At 42.3% G+C, this 18,824-nt stretch overlaps 1 protein-coding gene across 6 annotated transcripts in view; it reads left to right on the top strand.

Moving 5' to 3' along the window:
- The window catches only part of SFSWAP (splicing factor SWAP), a 144,582-nt gene that overhangs the window by 44,869 nt on the left and 80,889 nt on the right, over positions 1 to 18,824 (top strand). For 5 of the 6 annotated variants that reach the window (XM_075898417.2, XM_075898416.2, XM_075898414.2 and 2 more), the window contains exons 8-10: positions 2,340 to 2,577; positions 9,391 to 9,522; positions 9,859 to 9,952. In XM_075898417.2, the coding sequence (XP_075754532.1) occupies positions 2,340 to 2,577; positions 9,391 to 9,522; positions 9,859 to 9,952 (464 nt within the window). The remainder of the gene's footprint in view (positions 1 to 2,339; positions 2,578 to 9,390; positions 9,523 to 9,858; positions 9,953 to 18,824) is intronic. The other variant, XM_075898415.2, reaches the window with a different exon arrangement.

Below are 18,824 nucleotides of genomic sequence, written 5' to 3'. Positions count from 1 at the left end.
CACACATACAGAATGGGAAGCAACTGTCTAGGAAGGAGTAAGGCAGAAAGGAATCTAAGGGTTAGAGTGGACCACAAGCTGAATATGAATGTGTAGTGTGATGCTGTTGCAAAAAGCAAACATGATTCTGGGATGCATTAACAGGTGTGTTGTGAGCAAGACACAAGAAGTCATTCTTCCACTCTACTCTGTGCTAGTTGGGCCTCAGTTGTAGTACTGTGTACTGCATTTCAAGAAGGGTGTGGAGAAATTGGAGAGGGTCCAGAGAAGAGCAACAAGAATGATTAAGGTCTAGAGAACATGACCTATGAAGGAAGGCTGAAAGAATTGGATTTGTTTAGTTTAGAAAAGAGAAGATTGAGGGGGGGACATGATAGCAGTTTTCAGGTATCTAAAAGGGCATTATAAGGTGGAAGGAGAAACCTTGTTCATCTTGGTTTCTGAGAATCGAACTAGAAGTGGTGGGCTTAAACTGCAGCAAGGGAGGTTTAGGTAGGACATTAGGAAAAAGTTCCTGTCAGGGTAGTCAAACACTGGAATAAATTGCCCAGGGAGGTTGTGGAATCTCCATCTCTGGAGATACTTATGAGAAAGTTAGATAAATGTCTATCAGGGATGGTCTAGACAGTATTTGGTCCTGCCATGAGGGCAGGGGACTGGACTCGATGACCTCTTAAGGTCCCTTCCAGTCCTAGTATCCTATGATTCTATGATTAACCAATAAGCACAGGCTTATTAGTTAACTGTTTAAATGACTACATGCTAACATTTCTAATTAGCATCCAAAACAGTTTAATCCAACTCTGGAAACTCATTTTGATGGCAGTTGTCAGTCTCAAGTCTTTAATTCAAGCCTACCTAGGTGTTTAGTAAATTCATTGCTTTGAGCTTTGGCTTACATTCTCAAGAGTGGGTAGTGACTGGGGAAAAATTTAACTGAGACATTTTAAAGAGTCACAATTTTCAGAAGTCTGGTGCTTAGCATTTCTTAAAAATAAGTCCCTTTCAGTAGCTTTGAGTTTAAACACACAGAAACTGAGGCACTCATAATACTATTTACTCTTAAATTTGTAATTTTCTACAGTTCATTTTTTTCAACTCTCGAAGTAAGCATATTTTAAAATGGCTGGGCTGTTTTTGAGATTTGAGATAAGTTTGATCTCCAGGATTGTACATCTCTGGACTTTGGAACTTGTCTTCTCTACTGCAGAGAAAAATGTACTGGAAATGGGATGAGACAAAACAATTTATTCCACAGCTGAAAATTATGGTGTTCATAACTGAACACCAGTGGCATGTTCAGCTGGTGTTTCATAAATGAGGGATTCGTACATCTATAATTAATAGAATAACACATTAACAGCTGTGAATTTTGTATTTTTTTTTTTTTGTCTCTTGAGGGTGAAATCTTAATTTTGTTGTGCTTGTAGTCCATATGAATTATGCAGGCTTTGCAACTCATGACAGCAAGGCTATAAGCTATTGCTGAGGTACTCTTAATAGACATTCTCCTGTAATGCATGTTCCAGACACAATCAAAAACCCTTTCAAATTTAATGTTTCAGGTTTTGTGCATGCATGCATAGTGTTAAAGCTGATTAATTGGGCAAATTGTTTCTCATTCTACTTGGCTGGGTACAGATTAAATTGTAGCTTTAAGTCCAAACATTTGTAACACAAATATACCTTTAATATTAAAAAGGGGGGAAATTGCTTAACCAGGAAACCTGTATTTTTGGCAATTTATATAAGTTAGTATTTTACATGTCTTGGGTAATCTGAAATGATTCATTTTTCCCTAAAAGTATTAAGAATTAAGTTAACATTGATTAGAACTTTTCTGTATTAAAATTAATTTTACTTTAATAAATTAAAATTATTTATTTTAATGCTCAGATTAATGTTCTGATTTTCTTTCCTCACATTAAATAATCTGATTGTAAGTATAAAATACAAATTATTTTTCCTAATATGTACAGGGCACTCAATTTAAAATGTTAAATTTAGCTAACATTTATAGAGTGTTAACTTTTCTGAAGAAAAATTGCATGTCAGAAAACTTTTCATGTGCCTTTAAGGGTTCACCTCACTGTTCATGCCTGTTCGGTTTCCCATTGGCCTTGTATGTGCTCTGACACCACATTCAATATATTTTGTCTCTTTTAACCTGAATGTGTTGATGTGAACCCTTTTCCTTTTTTTACACCAGAAAAATAGATAAAACATTACTTGATTTGAAATGTGAATCCAAGTGACATTCTATTTTTTATAATTTGTCTTCCCCCCCCCCCAAACTTCTGAAGTATTGATCTTAAATAAATGTTTGGGTTTCTTTACAGCAGCAGTGGCTGCCATGTATTACAGTTACTATATGCTACCTGATGGAACCTATTGCCTGGCACCTCCACCCCCAGGAATAGATGTTGCCACCTATTACAGTGCGCTGCCTGCAGGTATGACTGTATCAAGCACTACAGGAGTAACGACAGTACCTCCACCTCCTGGTACTACACCTCCACCTCCTCCAGAAACAGCTGATTCCAGTAGTGGATTGGCATCTACAACGCCTGCTACAAGGTATCATACTTTCATGTCATCATGTATATTTCATATATTCATCTAAAAAAAAAATAATTTTTTAAGCAGCGAAGGTTTATTGTATTTAATTTCTACAAAGTAATGGAATGCCAGAGTTTGGACTCAAGTGTGGTCATGTGTGTGCACACTGTAAATGCATTATAAAGTTCTAGAAAGATAATTATTGCCTCACATAAAATCCATTTAAAATATTAAATGGGTTTCTTTTCCTGCATGAAATTGATCCATATCTGAGGCATGTTTAGTTTAGCTTTTGTTTTGTTTGAAGCACCTTGCATTATATGCACCACTAGTGTATAAACCAATGTAAAATGGTCTGTAACATTTTTATTGATCACTTTTGTTGGGATTGTTTCCAGAGATTCGTCAGTCTGCATCCCTCTAACGTTTTATGTCCATATACTGAATTACTTTCATTATTACGTCTGTATTCATGTACATGTATCACATATAAAGTCATTCTGTTCACACATAGTGTGTGGTGCGGATGACCCTGTGGGGTTGGGGTTCAGTTTGGTACTCAAGGCTGGGGCAGAGGATTAGGATGTGGGGTGTAGACTCTGGCTGCACTGGGGGTACGGGCTCTGGAATGGAGTTAGGCATGAGAGGGGCTGAGTACAGGCTACCCAGAGGAGAGAGGACTACTCCCAGCCCCCTCACTGCAGAAGCTTGGGGCTAGGTGAGAGACACCTCTCCACCATTACTGCAGCTCCAGTGAACACAGCTGGGGGAGCAGCACCTGTCCCTCAACTAGGGTAGGTCCATGCTAGGATTGTAGGGGCCCAAGGAAGAGGGCACCTTTTCCACCCAGTAGCAGCAGCTCTGGGTTGGGAGCCATGACTAGGGGAGGGGTGAGCTTCAGTTCTTCGAGAGATGTCCCTTGAGTGCTCTGCTGTCAAGCCTTAGATCAGAGATTTCAGAGCAGTGTCCCCTGTGTTCCACCGTTCCTCAGTTTCTTCCCTAGTGCCTCCAGTTACAGACGGACTCAGCAGTGCTCCCTAGCTTTTTCGCATCCACGTGATTGTCCCTTTAAAACAATTTTTTTTTCTCTCCCCAGGTTATTGATATTGAGGTTAGTTAGTTTAAAAAAAAACTAGATTAGTATAAGTTTCTCTCCCAGTTAACTACTTCCTGTGGTTACTGACTGATTTCATCTCATCAGAGTTTAAATGCTGCACCTCATGTAAAGAGCCTGTCCCCATATCAGATGGCATTTCACAATGCGTCCACTGCCTCGGAGAGCAGCATATCTCCCAAAAATGCCCTCATTGTGCAAAGTTGAAATCGCAAGTGTGGAAAGACAGAAACCTCTGTTTCAAGCTATTTTTACTTGAAAATTTGCTCAGACCAGTTTCAGACCCGGGCCAACAGCCTGAGAATGATAAACAGCAGGGAACCAAAAAGGCCACCAAAAAGTGAGCCTTCTCATTACCTCAAGGGGCTATGGCATCTAAATGGCCATCTCCCTCATGGCCATTGCTGAGAGCAGCGTTAGCACCGTGCCTCGGCATATATGATGCTCTGGGTGTCTCTGGAGCTGCCGACACAGATAACAAATAGGCATGCACTAAATCATGCTTTGAGGCATCAGGCTTCAAGATGCTTGCCTCGTTAGCTGCAGGACCACCTGTCTCTGATACAGTCTCACTGGCACAGCATAAGAGTGCGGTGCTGACCGTATCAACAGGAGCCTCTGCCTCCACTTCACGTGGTGCTAATGTAGCCTAATGTGGTGCTAGTTTCCCATCACCGAGGCGTGATTCAACGGTTCAGGTAGCATCCTTGCCTCCTACCACGGTATCAACAATGCCAGCTGGGCATTACCCTCAGTGCGGAGACTTGTTAGTCTCATCTACCTTTAACTCACCATTTTTAGACCCTGATCACTTTCTCAGGAAAGATTTTCATCCAAATCTGAAAATGAATTCTCTAGGGTTTGTCCCCAGAAAATTCTCCTTATACAGATCAGACTGTTTATTCTTCCAGGCCCTACCAAGAATTAGGGAATATGCCTTAATATAATGGTAATCCCTGGATCCCTCCACTGGTAGTTCTGGGACAAATGGCAATACCAAAAGCACCAGTGTGTCTGGAAATGACACTGTTCCCCTTCAAAACAATATTCCCCTTCTAAGCAAATACACAAAGGGGACCCACCTGCATGAGGGAGGAGCCTCTCTGGACCAAAATGACCCCCCTACCCCAGTGGAGGGAGGGTCTATGCCCCCAGCTCCAACCACTTCAGATAATGTTACACATTTGCAAGACCTTTTTAAATGTGTATCTGTAGCCAGGCACCTAGAAGATGACAATATAAGTATCAGCCCTACCTAAGACCTCAATACCCTCCACATGCACATTATAACAGACAGGACCAACACCAGTAGAACAGAGGCAGAATCCAATGATGTCCTTCCTCTATCAATTCCCAACAGTCGCAGCAGTCCAATAAGCAAATTTGAACATCAGGTTGAGTGTCATGAGAACCTCTCACCTATTGCAACACAAGCAAACTTGTTCCATCATTGACTGCTACATTTCTTTACCAACTGGCAATGTATAACTTGTGACAGACGGGTCCTCCTGATAATTGAAAAAGGCTATCTTATTCCCTTTATGTCTCTGCCTTCTTCCCACCCTCCTTCCCAGTCCCTCTTCAGGAACCACTCTTGGGAGAGTCTTATTTCAACAAGAGAGAGAGCACCTTTTGCGCACAGGTGTGATTGAACCAGTCCCCACACAATTTAGGGATGTTAGGGGTTTTACTCCCATTACTTCATGACAGAAAATTTTTGGGGAGGTCGGAGACTCATCTTAGACCTTAGGGCCCTCAATAAATTCATTCGGAAACAAAAATTCAAGATGGTAACACTTGCCACTTTATTACTGGCATTGGGACAGGAAGATTGGTTCTTGTCCCTCAACTTGCAAGATGCATTCTTTCATATTGCTATTCTCCTTGCTCACAGACATTTTCTTAGTTTCGTTGTAGATTCTCAACATTACCAATACAAAATGTTTCCGTTCGGACTCTCTACGGCCCTGAAGGTCTTTTCAAAAGGTTCTAGCAGTTGTCACAGCATATCTGAGAAAACAAAGAGTTATCGTATTTCCTTACCTGGACAACAGCCTTTTCAAGGTGCACTCACACAACAATTCCTGTCATTCTCTATCAATCACAAGATACCTATTCTGACATCTCAGCCTCCAAGTGAATGAAGTCAAATCACATAGAAGTTACAATTTATAGGAATATGCCTCAACTCAACAAGGTCCATCGCACCCACTGCACAGACCATTTCCAAAAAAATTGTGGCCTCAGTAAACACCTTACAATCCAGCCTCCGCACAATGGCACTAGAGTGCCTTCAGTTGTTGCGGCACATGTCAGCATGCAATTTTGTCATCAACAATGCTCGCCTTCACATGAGATGCTTGCAGGACTGGCTGGGAAAGGTTTACAGACCCAATGTCCACCCACTATCCAAATCCCTAGCTTTCCCAATGATAGTATATTGGAGGTTAAACCCACAGAACCTTTGTTCTGGAGTCCCCTTCCACCCACCAGAATCACCCATCTCCATGACAACAGATGAGTCACTTACAGGATGGGGCATCCACCTATGACATCATTCGTGCCAGGGTCTGTGGTCCAGCAGTGACAAGAACTTACATATAAATATCCTGGAACTCCGTGCAGTCAGGAATGCGCGTGTCAAATTCCTCGCGTTCATCACCAACTGTCGTGTCAGACTATACATAGACAACGTTGGAGCAATGTTTTATATAAAGCATCAGGACAGAGCCTGATCTCGAGCACTTTGCACAGAGGCCATAGCACTTTGGGACTGGTACCTGAAATACAACATAAATGCAGTGCACCTTCAGGGCACCCTGAACACAATGACAGACATACTCAGCAAAGCCCTCCCAACCAGACATGAGTGGCAAATGAATCCGCACACATTGGTGGATATCTTTCAACAGTGGGGTTTCATAGATCTGTTTGCCACACAGTCCAACAAGAAATGTCCCCTATTCTGTTTCAGGGTGGGGGCATCGGCAAGGTCTCAATTGGACATGTCTTTCTCATCAGCTGGACATCCCACCTAACGTACGCATTTCCTCTCATACCAGTGTTGAACAGGGTAGTCGGCAAGACAAGGTCTATCTAATACTTATAGCTCCAGCATGGCTATGACCGCCATAGTTTCCCGTTCTAGTGGCAATGTCTCCCACGTTGCTGATCCACCTACCTTACAGCGAGAATCTTCTTCATCTGAGCCCCTGTGCCACCCAACTGAACCTCTACTCACTACACCTGAAGGTGTGGCTTCTGAATGGTTCTCTGAGCTAAAATTGACTCACTCATAGCAAGTATAAATGGTCCTTCTACACAGAGCACTCCTAAGACTTACCTTCAGAAATTGAGAAGATCTTGACATGGTGTGTACACCATCAGGCAGCTCCTTCAGCAGCCACCTTACATACTATCCTCGATTACCTTCTGCACCTTAAACAAATGGGCCTTGCAGTAAGTTCCATTAAAGTTTATCATGTTGCTATTACTGCCTTCCACTCGAAGATAGACAACTCGTCCATATTTGCACATCCACTCACTAAGAGGTTTTTCAAGGGTCTTCAGGCATTTTATCCAGACATCAATCCACCAACAAAACTGTGGGACCTATATTTATTACTGAGTGCTCTAACTTGGCTGCCTTTCAAACCAATAGCCCCTACCTCATTATTACATTTATCCATGAAAACTGTTTTCCTCATAGCCATTACCTCAGCAAGACAGATAGGAGAGATCACAGTTCTAATGGCTGATTCCCCATATGCCACCTTTTTTAAAGACAAGATCACTTTACGTACCCATCTCAAATTCTTCCCCAAGGTATGCTCATTCTTCCACCTCAGACAATACACCTTCGCACCTTCTTCCCCAAATCACATGCCAGTTTCTTTGAGATGAAAATGCACATCCTTGACCTGTGCAAGGTGCTTTCTTTTTACTTGAAACAAACTAAATCTCTTCGAGTATTTCTGAGACTATTTGTGTGGAAAGCAAACCGCAATAAGGGCCAGGCCGTCTCATCACAAAGACTCTTCCGCTGGATCTCATATTGTATCAAGCTCTGTTCCTCACAGACAGAGGTGCCCCCTCTGGGTGGCATAAGGGCACACTTAACTAGAGCCATGGCTACCTCAGTAGCATTCCTCTGCAAAGTACCCATAAGAGACATTTGCGTAGCTGCTACATGGTCCTCTGACAACACATTTGCAAAGCACTGCGCACTTACACTGGGACCTCCAACCTAAAACAGGGAGCACCCACGAGGCGCTCTCTCTCTCTCTCTCTCTGGTTACTCTCCTCAATAGTAACTGACAATCTTCGAGATGAGTTTCCCCAAGGGTACTCCACAACCTCCTTTCCTCCCCTCTACTTTGGGATTTTGGCTTTCTCATGGCATAGTTCCAGGGTAGAGAAGGAACTGAGGAGTGGGGAGAGGGGCCAGGCATGTACGATGCCTGCAACCTAAGAGTATGTGGCTTCAGGTGCCTGCATGTGCGGCCCCAGGGACGCTGCCCTGAAATCTCCAATCTAAAGCTAAGCGGCGGCACACTGACCTAATGTGGACGGGGACCTTCATCTTAAAGAACATCAGTTACTATTGAGATGAGTAACCTCCTCTTCCAATATGGAACTGCCATGGTCAGGGAATAGGGATGTAAAAGAGTAGTCAAGTCAACTACTCATTCATATTTCTCTCCCCTCTCTCCCCTCCATCATGCTCCCTTTATAGCAGAGGCAGCAAAGCGGGAGGGAGCAGGAGCCTGTGTTATGGGGAGCCAACTTAAAAGCCAGTTCCCCCCTCCAGCACCGTCTCCATCATGCAGGGGAGGGAAGGGCATGAGGCAGAGGCACTTTGACTCTGCCTTTTAAATATAGTAAAAGCTGCCAGTGTCTTACTACATTTAAAAGGCAGAGGGGCAGCATGGGACCCTACTTCTAAAACATTTATACTGCAGAGCCGCAGTGGGGTTAGCTTCTGGGGGTGACATAAGCCGGGACTAAGCAGTTTTAGCCTACACCGGGGCTAGGAGCTCACCTCACTGCAGCTCTGCCTTTTAAATGTAGTAGGAGCCTACATTTAAAAGGCAGAGCTGCAATGTCCCAAGGCTGGCTTGAATCGGGATTGCTCAGTCCCGGCTCATGCTGCTCCCGGGAGCTAACCCTGCTATGGCTCTGCAGTTTAAATGTAATAGGAGCTGGGTTCCTGTTGAATCCCTATGGGGAAGACGTGCCTTGCTCCCTGTTGGCCCCATCAAAGAGTAATGGGTGTGGAGGGGCAGAGAACCCTTCCTGCCAACTCCATCACAGAGCTGCTGCATCTGGGAGAGTGGGGGGGGGGGCATACCATGCCTCAGCCCCAGCCCCAGCCCCAGCCCCAGCCCCATCACAGAACTGCTGCAGCTGCAGGAAAAAAAGGCACCTCCCTGCCAACCCTGTCTTGGAGGGGAGGGGTTGTTTGTCCATGCAGCTGAGAAGGCATTTAATGCTGCATCAGTGAAATCATTTTTCTGTGAATAGGTGAACCAAACAATTAACTGTGTGTATGGTTCATTGTAATTGAAGTATTAAGAAGTTTCTGCTTGCAAGTATCAGTAGAAGTTCACAACAGACTGAAGAGTGAATGTCTGTATAAAATTTTTGATAAAGCAATAATAATATTGAAATAAATTTGTATCTCCTATGCATAAGTAATGGACTTCTGATGTTTTCAGCACAATTGCTCCAGTGGTTGCCATTATCCCGCCACCCCCAGATATCCAACCTGTTATTGACAAACTGGCTGAATATGTTGCTAGGAATGGAATTAAGTTTGAAACCAGTGTGCGTGCCAAGAATGATCCGAGGTGAGAGTCTTCTCAACTTTAATTTTATATTCATTAAACAAATGAACTGTTTTATTTACAATGCATGCCTTTCTGAAGAAAAATGTTTTAAAGAAAGTATTTGGTAATTTTTTATGTAAAATTCAAGGGACCACTTAAAGTTAATCTTAAAACTCAGAATCCAGAAGCCATGATTCTGAATTGTATGTATTCCTTGAGAATTTAGGCATATGCTACTATATTTTAGAACACCATACATTATGTCTGTAACTAAGGTAGTGAGTTGGTAAATGATTGTTGACATTTACTGTGTTTATATATATTTTTCACAAATTATTTTTCTTTCTCTCTTAACAGGTTTGAGTTCCTGCAACCATGGCATCAGTATAATGCTTACTATGAGTTTAAGAAGCAATTCTTCCTTCAAAAAGAGAGCAGTGACAGCTCTCAGGTATGTTTATGATGGGATAGGTCATGAGGAATCATTTTGTTTTTCTTTTGTATTCTGTGTTCAGAGAGTAACATGTAAACTGATACCTGTAGAAAATGTGGTGTCAGGGGTGGTGTTTGGATGCGTTCTCTTTCATGTAATGTAAATGCAGAAAATGTGTGTCATCAGATTTGCAGCTTTAGTCTAGTATAGCATAATCAAACAAAATGTTTGTGATAACAGTGTGAGAAATGAAACATCCTGAGAAGAATGTGAGAAGTTACTCAACTGCAATGTGGAGATCCAAATCCCAGAGTGAGGCTCTGTTCCTGTGAGAGTTAGGAGCCCTGTAATAGCAGTTACCTCCTCTCCCTAAAGTAGCACTTAGTTTTTGTTATCCATTACCATTAAGAAAAACTTTAACTAAAAATCAGCGTAGTCCGGCTGCTGTCCTGAGTGTTCAGAGTTGAGAAGACATGCTTCTTTCTGTGTCCCACTGAATTCCTGCTTTGGAAGAAAATACAGAATAACACACATGATTGAAGACAGAAGCAAATTGGAAGAGGGCAACACACTTATATTTTTTGTGAATTTCTGATGCTTTTTTGCTAATTAGTAAATTGCCATATAATTAGGTTCAGTATTTTGTTGTCTTGTATCTGCAGCCTGTGAGCACCACAGTGCTTCTAAACAAAACATTGAAATTGCTCTTACAAAACTACTAGTCAAGGATAACATTGCCTGTCAGGCTCCTTCCAAGATGTCTGTAGAGCAATGGCAACAGCAGGAGAACCTTTTCTAAAAGCAGTGATGACATCTATCTATACATATGAATTATGGTGCAGTAATTAAACTGAAAACCCTTTTTAGAGCATTTGACCAAGCATTTTGATCTTGTCTCTTCAACAGTTATCTTTCTCATTAGCTGTCTACAACTGCTACAAAATCTTTCAGAACTTTGTCTTCAGAAATCTTCTAACCCAAAGCTCTTTTTAAAAAGTGACAGTAACTTTGTACATAACTTAGTTATACACATGTAAGGATTACATATATACATTTCTAGTTTAAACTATTTTAGAGAATTTATATTGCAAATTCAAGGGTTTGTGATCTTGGTCTATACAGAGGGCAATATTGCAGGTAGGAAGTACTCTAACACGGTGTTTCTCAAACTATGGGACTCCGAGACATCTCCAGGAGCTCCATGAGGTTGACAAACTGGAAACCTTGATAGGTACAACACATACAATCAGTGGACGGCTGGGGCTCCGCATAAATTTTTACGCATGTAAAGGGCTCCAGAGCCCAAAAAGTTTGAGAACTGCTGCTCTAACAAATTTTCCATTACATAGTGTAGACTTTGAAGGGATAAATGTACTGCGCAGTAGTTTTGGTCTATACAGTTCATTTGGGCGTGTAATTAGTTCATTCACAATTTGAAAGATTCATAGCTAATGGTAAGTGATGGACAGTAATGTATCTTTTTACTAGCAGTTTCCTCCCTTTCATGGATATGTCAAATTCTTAATATAAATCTAATATAGTCCTATTTGGTTTATTACCTAGTGCGGGGCTACTCAACACATGGGCAACATGCAGCCTGGGCCCATTTGTTTGTGGCCTGCGGTGTGGTTTGGGTTTACGCAGGGCTCAACATGCAGCCTGCATGTGGGATCCTTTGAACATAGCCTCCACTGGGAACATGCTCCACAATGTCAAGTCAATATAATTGGCTTCTGTTGATACACGTTTTAGTAATTAAATTCCTACACTGTCATTGCTCATTAAAAGTGCTGTCATATGGCTGGAAATTGGGTGAATATTGCGCTTTTTTAATATCAGAACTGATTTAAATGGGGCCTGCATGTTGTGTAGTCTTGCCTTAATCTTTGTATTCATGCCTGTCAGTGTAAAATAAGCTATTTGCATGTATATGCAACCACATTTAAGTTGTAGCCCTCATCATGTGCTGAGAGTATCACTGTGGCCCTCAGGGCTTCCAAAGTTGAGGAGCCCTGATCTAGTGTATGCTAGTATTTCTAAGACAGATTTTATGTACTCAGGAAAGGGAGATTGAAGCAGTTTTCTAGGTAATGCTACCAGTTGTTTTACTTGGTAGACTTCTATCTTGTGTATTGGATTTCAGCAAAGAATTAAGTGTTTTTTAAAAGAATTTATTTTAAAATAATTCATAGCCTGTTAAAACTACAAGATTTTAGTAGAAACTAATAATTTTTATGTAAAAGTTTCCTTTAGTTAATATCCAACCAGTCTTCATGAAGTATTTACTAGCAAACCAATCGTTTTATATTCTTATTTTAATGCCTAGATTAAGAATTTATTAAAGAAAATTGAGAAAATGATACACCAAAGAAAAGTAATATTAAGGATTGCCCTTCAAGGATGAAGTATTATAACTTTCAGATGTGATTGAGTCTATCTAGGAAGTCAACGGAACTCACTAAAATAAGTTCCCGGAGATTTTGTGTGACTATATGAACATTTTCTTCTGTATAGTTGTGCAGATAATTCCTTTTTCTAAGAGATTAAATCTGTTTGTGCTTTTAGTATTATGGACAGTGATATTATTTGAAAACTTTATTCATATAACCAAATATAAAGCCTTTGATGCCTGCTTCTGCTTAATTTAAATCGATGTTATCATTCACTTCAGCAAATACAGGATTTAAGACCTTGATGCTATTTTGTTATATTGTATTACTCTAAACAGTTTATAGGTTAGTTCATGCTTGGCGAGTGAATAGCTGCAAAGCAAGGATTGGAGAAAACCTCTGAGGACTGAAATATAAAATATGGAATGGGTCCCTCCTTAACATCTAAAATCTTTCAGAAGCAGCCAAACATTATATTAGAAAAGGGTTATTGAAAAAAAAATTCCGTTTTATGTATGTAATTCTTGGGCCCTTAAGTCTTTTATCTTTTTTTTATGGTGAACACTTTAAATAGTTTCATTTATAGGTTGCACCTCTATAAACTAGAATTCTCTGTTCCAGGGTGAGAGTGTCCTAGCATGTTGCAATGGGAGGGGAGAGGGAAAGCCCTGGACAATGTGTGAGGGGGTGCTGGTGCGTGGTTCAGCTGGGCTGCAGGGTGGAGCCAGCAGCAGGGTGTCTAGAACTGGCCTGCCCTGGTCCAGCAAAATCCCTCATCTGGGACCAGGCAGGTCTGAGGTTTCTGGATCAGGGAGGTCCAACCTGTAATATATATTGTTTGCCTTGGCTTGATTCTTGGAGCAGGGTGTAAAGAGAGGAAGCCAGTTCCTTCTTATGGATATGTTGAGCGGCCATTGGTGTTTGTGACGTAAACTGTTAGAATGCATCTCCCAAGCTGCTTTGAGATACTCAAAAGGGATGATACTATTAGAAGTACAAATGGCTTTACGGTCATAAGATTCTGTGCTGTAACCCTATCCAGATTTCTCCTCTTAGCTCCAAGAATCAAGCAAGGATTCACTCAGATAATTCCCCTTTTCTCCTCTCCAACTCTCATTTTCCCTTTTTAGCATTCCAGTAACATTTGTGGGAGTTATCACAAAAACTTGTCAGCAAAGGAGGTTTCAGGTCAGTGATGTTCCAGGATCAGAGAGTCCCAGGGCACTGTGAGAGCTTTGAGGGACTCAGGAGCCTGGCGCGATGCAGGAGGGGAGAGGGACAAGGAGCTCCCTCTTTTACCCACTTCTGGTTGGTAACAACCTCACTTCTCTCTTCAGAGGTATTCAGAGCAAGAACTGGTATTGATGTAGTGTTGCTGGTGCTGGGGAAATAAGTAGTTCAAAGGTACTGACTAGCTTTCCCATGATCTTTGTCAAAGAATGTATTAATACAAATTAATAATTAACTACGAAATATTATATGTTAGAAGTGACATCAGCTTTCATTTTGATCACTGTAAATTGTCTTTAGTGGTATTGTTGGAGGCCCCACAAGGAGCTTGAGACCAAGACTAATACAAAATGAAGTAGGGAAGCCTTTGACATTAATTTTGAAACTTCACCTCCTTTAAAAATATATGAAATAATGCCACTGCCAAAACAAAGACATTCATGGGAAACAATTATTCTTTTAAATCATCCCATATTACTTAGGCAGTGCAAGTAATTTGTATGTGTAATTTGTGGCTTTATATATGTAATTTCACATTTGAGATATTCAGAATTAACTAGGAGTAGCAGAATGATTTAATAATTGTGCCAGCTTTGCCTCCATATTTGTTCATATTTTTTCACTGTTTCAATTTTAATACATTTTAATACTTTGTTTTCTGTGGCTGATGTTCAGATTTACTTTAAATTCAAAAGAAGCAAAAGAAATATTAGATCTGATTTTTACCAGGAAGGTTGTTGATAAATATTGCTGCTAATCAGAGTACTCTTTTTGAAATGGCGGGAAAAGTTCCAGCTCCAACATATTACAGTAATTTTGGCCAGAGGTTTTTTTCTATTCTATTCTATTCTATTCTATTCTATTCTATTCTATTCTATTCTATTCTATTCTATTCTATTCTATTCTATTCTATTCTATTCTATTCTATTCTATATTTTACATAACATTACTTTAGTCAGTCTTCCAGTAATTTTGCATAGATAATTCCCAACATATAGCTTATTTCTTAATTATGCAAAATTGTTGGTAATTTGATTTATAGCATGGATCTAATATATATATTTATTGAAGAGGACTGAAGGGAATGGATTTTAGGTAATACCTTACAGTGAATACATGCAACTCTAATTTCTGTTCTGTTAAATCAGTGAAGAGTTTATACTTTGTAGTCATTTTACTTGATTAAATGTTAGAAAGTAGCTATAGTATTCAACTGCAGGTTTTCCCTAGTTGAGGGGAAATCTTATGAAACGTACAGGCAGTCCCCGGCTTACGTACAAGATAGGGACTGTAGGTTTGTTCTTAAGTTGAATCTGTATGCAAGTCGGAACTGGCGTCCAGATTCAGCCGCTGCTGAAACTGATCAGTTTCAACAGCAGCTGAATCTGGACGCCACTTCTGACTTACATACAGATTCAACTTAAGAACCCCAGGCATCCCCAAGTCAGCTGCTGCTGAAACTGATCAGCGGCTGATTCCAGGAAGCCCGGGGCAGGGGCTTCCTGTAGTCAGCCACTGGTCAGTTTCAACAGCGGCTGACTTGGGGACGCCTGGGGCAGAGCAGCAGCACCCAAGCTGCTCTGCCCCAGGCGTCCTGATTCAGCCGCTGCTGAATCTGACCAGCAGTGGCTGAATCAGGACGCCTGGGGCAGAACAGCTGGGGTGCTGCCGGGTTGGTCCAGTAGCGCCCAGAGTGGCTCTACGGGACCAACTGGCAGCGCCCCAGCTGCTGTACCATAGGTGTCCGGAGCAAAGCCATGGAGCACAGGGGCAGCGGGACAGCCCAGACGCACCGTGGCTGTCCTGCTGCCCTCGGGCTCCGTGGCTTTGCTCTGCTTTGCCCTCCGTCCCCCTGGTCTGCAGACCAGGGGGATGGGGGGGCAAAGCAGAGCCAAGCCGCGGAGGACGCGGCCAGCTGACCGCGCGCTCCGCGGCTTGGCTCTGCTTTGCTCTGCTTCGCCCCCCGTCCCCCCCCGTCCCCCTGGTCTGCAGACCAGGGGGACGGGGATGGGGGGGGGGGCGAAGCAGAGCCAAGCCGCGGAGCTCCCAGCCAGCTGACAGCCCAGACGCGTCTGGGCTGTCAGCTGACCGCGCGCTCCGTGGCTTGGCTCTGCTTTGCCCGCCTCCCCCCCCCCCCCCCCCGCTGGTCTGCAGACCAAGGGGATGGGGGGGGGAACCGGGCAAAGCAGAGCCAAGCCGCGGAACGCGTGGGCAGCGGACAGCCCTGTCCGCTGCCCACGTGTTCCGTCGCTTTGCTTCCTCTCCCTGGTCTGCTGGAGACCAGGGAGAGGAACGGCCCCGTTCGTAACTGCGGATCCGACATAAGTCGGATCCACGTAACTCGGGGACTGCCTGTATATCCATTGTCTTTCAAAGACACAACATAAAACTTTTTTTCTCTCCAGTATTATTGGCTTTATATTAAAAAGTTCCCCTCACTCAAAAATGTTTCCTGCTCAGAAAGGTTATGTGAAATTTTCTTATGTAATTTGTCCTGTGTTCTTTTATTATATAGTAAACCACACAGTAGAATGAGAAGGTAAAGAAAGAGGCAACATAGTGTTGTAGTGGAACACAGACTTAATATGAAATGTTCTTGACCATCTTGCAAAAGCAGCAGTTAATGAAAGTTGTGTTAATTTGCTATAGTTGAACTCCTGTATTCAGAGGATACAGGGCTTTTACCTGTCATTCTGAGAAACCAAATACAGGCAGTCCCCGGGTTACATGGATCCGACTTACATCGGATCCCTGCTTACAAACGGGGTGAGGCAACCCCGCACTAGCTGCTTCCCCCCAGCAGACCAGGGAGACGCGAAGCTAGCGCCCCTCCCCAGCAGACCAGGGAGATGCGGAGCGGCTTTTCTCAGCAGACACCTCAGCTTGAGAATAAAGGCCTGAGGGAAGTGAGGTGTGGGAGAATAAAACTGAGCTCTGGAGAAATGTTTGGCTAGAGTTTCCCCTACAATATGTACCATTTCCGACTTACATACAAATTCAACTTAAGAACAAACCTACAGTCCCTATCTTGTATGTAACCCGGGGACTGCCTGTACATGTGTTAACAAAGTAAAGAGCGACATTTGTAGTTATGTATTTTTGGGGGCGTTGAAGGGTTCTTCCATTTTTTTAGTTTCTAGGGTAGCTGCTCTGGAAGTGGTGAAGAAAAATATATTGACCCAGTTTCTCTCACTAGTTATTGCAGAGACAAGTGAATGATAAATACTTAGTATTTCATTCAAAGTGTGGGCAAAAGTAAATTGCTGTTTAACAAAATTTACGTTTATGTTGCTTTTAAAAGTGATACATTATGAATACTAGACCTGCCTGTTTGGCTTAATAAGTTTTTAAAATAGTTTGGATATTCTTTGGGAAAAAATAAAATATATTTTTACTTGCAAATGAGAATATCACTAGTCATGACAGCACGAGTTTATATGGATTCCAAAATTTATTCAGCTATCTTTTGGACAGTGCTACAACTCTTTTTATCATTTTTTTAAATCAATGAATATAAAATTGTTGAGCTTTCTTTGCTAATGTTTATCTTTCAGTAGTTAAATGTGAAAACCTTAAATGCTTTTTTATTTAAATGATTTAAAATGGTACAAATAACTTTCTTAGTCAACTTAAATAGTTTTTAGGTTTGTCTTTACCGTCCTTTAGAACAGGAATTAACAAGGATGGGCTTAAGAATCAAATGTGTAACAGTTCTAAAATGTAGACAACCTTATCTTAAATCTATCCACTTGGCATAAAAATGGTCATACAGGGTCTGGTCAGAGGTCCATCTAGTCCAGTTTCCTGTCTGACAGGTGCCCCAGAGGGAATGAACAGTATAGGCAATCATCCATTCCCTGTTGCCCATTCCCAGCCCTTGGCAAACAGAAGCTAGGGACATAATTCCTGCCTATCCTGGCTAATAGGCATTGATGGACCTGTCCTCCATAAGATGACTGTAGTGCCAGCTCAGTCTCAGGATGGTGCATCTGATTCCAATCATTGTCAGTGGATAAATAAATTAAATAGCTGTTAGTCTGCAAAATTCACCAGGGGCAAGTAATTGGAAACAAAATGGATAATTGACGTTTCTCCTACATCTGTGTTTTTTGGAATTTTTAAACAAAAACTGAATACATGAGCAAAGAATGAATTCAGGCTTTTTTTGTCCCTATATTAAGTAATGCAGCAACAATCTCTTGATTTGATGAGAGTTTGAGGTAAAAGGATTGGTCTAGTTCAGAGAGTTTCAAACTTTTTTTTTCTTGCCACCTAGTTGAAGAAAATTGTTGATGTTTATGACCCATCATAATTGTATTGCTTGACTAGAGTGTAGGCTTGGGCACGGGGCAGGAATGAGGAACCTGGGGTGCAGGAGGGAACTCCGGATTGCAGGGGCTCAGGACTGGGGCAGGAGATTAGTGCTTGTGGTTGTGCTGTAGCGGCACCTGGTCAACAGTACAGTAGGAGTGCTAAGGCAGGCTTCCTATCTCTCCTGGCACTGTGGACTGTTGTGCCCTGCAAGTGGCCAGCAGCATATCTTGTCTCCTAGGTGGAGGCACACAAGCAGCTCTGCTTACTTCTATTGCCTGCAGGCAGAGCCCTGGCCCCAGCTCTCATTGGCTAAGAATTGGCCAGTGAAAGTGTAAAGCCAGTGCTCAGGGTGAAAGCAGTGCACGAGCCCCGTGCCACCCTCACCTATGAGCCATCCTGCTGCTGGCCACTTCCAGGATGCAGTGTGGTCCGCAGTACCAGGATAAGTAGGAAGCCTGCCTTAGTATGCTCACTAGTCACCAGGCCACCTTACAGCAAGGTAATCCAAGGATTGACATGGTGCATTTCAATGCTGGGTCACGACTCATAGTTTGAAAATTACTGGTCTAGTTCTTTGGAATATGGAAACCAAGCATTTGCCTGTCAAGTATGGGATTCACTTAGGTCCTGCTCCGCAAACACTCATGTACTTTCTTATATTGTGTGGATGAACTAAATTCAGTGGAATGATAGTGATGCCAAAATGGATATAGGAGGTCCCCGAGATGTGACTGCCTGAGTTCCAACCCCCACACTTACAACCATTTTTGTAAATGCAGAAGTGACTGGATCCCCCCAATTTATGTCCTCGGCCCACATTTATGATGGTGCACGGTGCCTACCGTAAATGCAGGTTCAAGTTATAACGCCCCGACTTGTGACGTTTCCTTCGGAACCAATTGCATCGCAAGTCGGGGGCCTCCTATACTTAAAGCCAGTTACTAAGAACTAGGAGT

This window comes from Pelodiscus sinensis, chromosome Z (assembly GCF_052426305.1).
Source record: "Pelodiscus sinensis isolate ZL-2025 chromosome Z, ASM5242630v1, whole genome shotgun sequence".
Classification (NCBI taxonomy): domain Eukaryota; kingdom Metazoa; phylum Chordata; order Testudines; family Trionychidae; genus Pelodiscus; species Pelodiscus sinensis.
The sequence above is the reverse complement of the archived record's forward strand: the minus strand, read 5'-3'. Positions and strand labels throughout refer to the sequence as shown.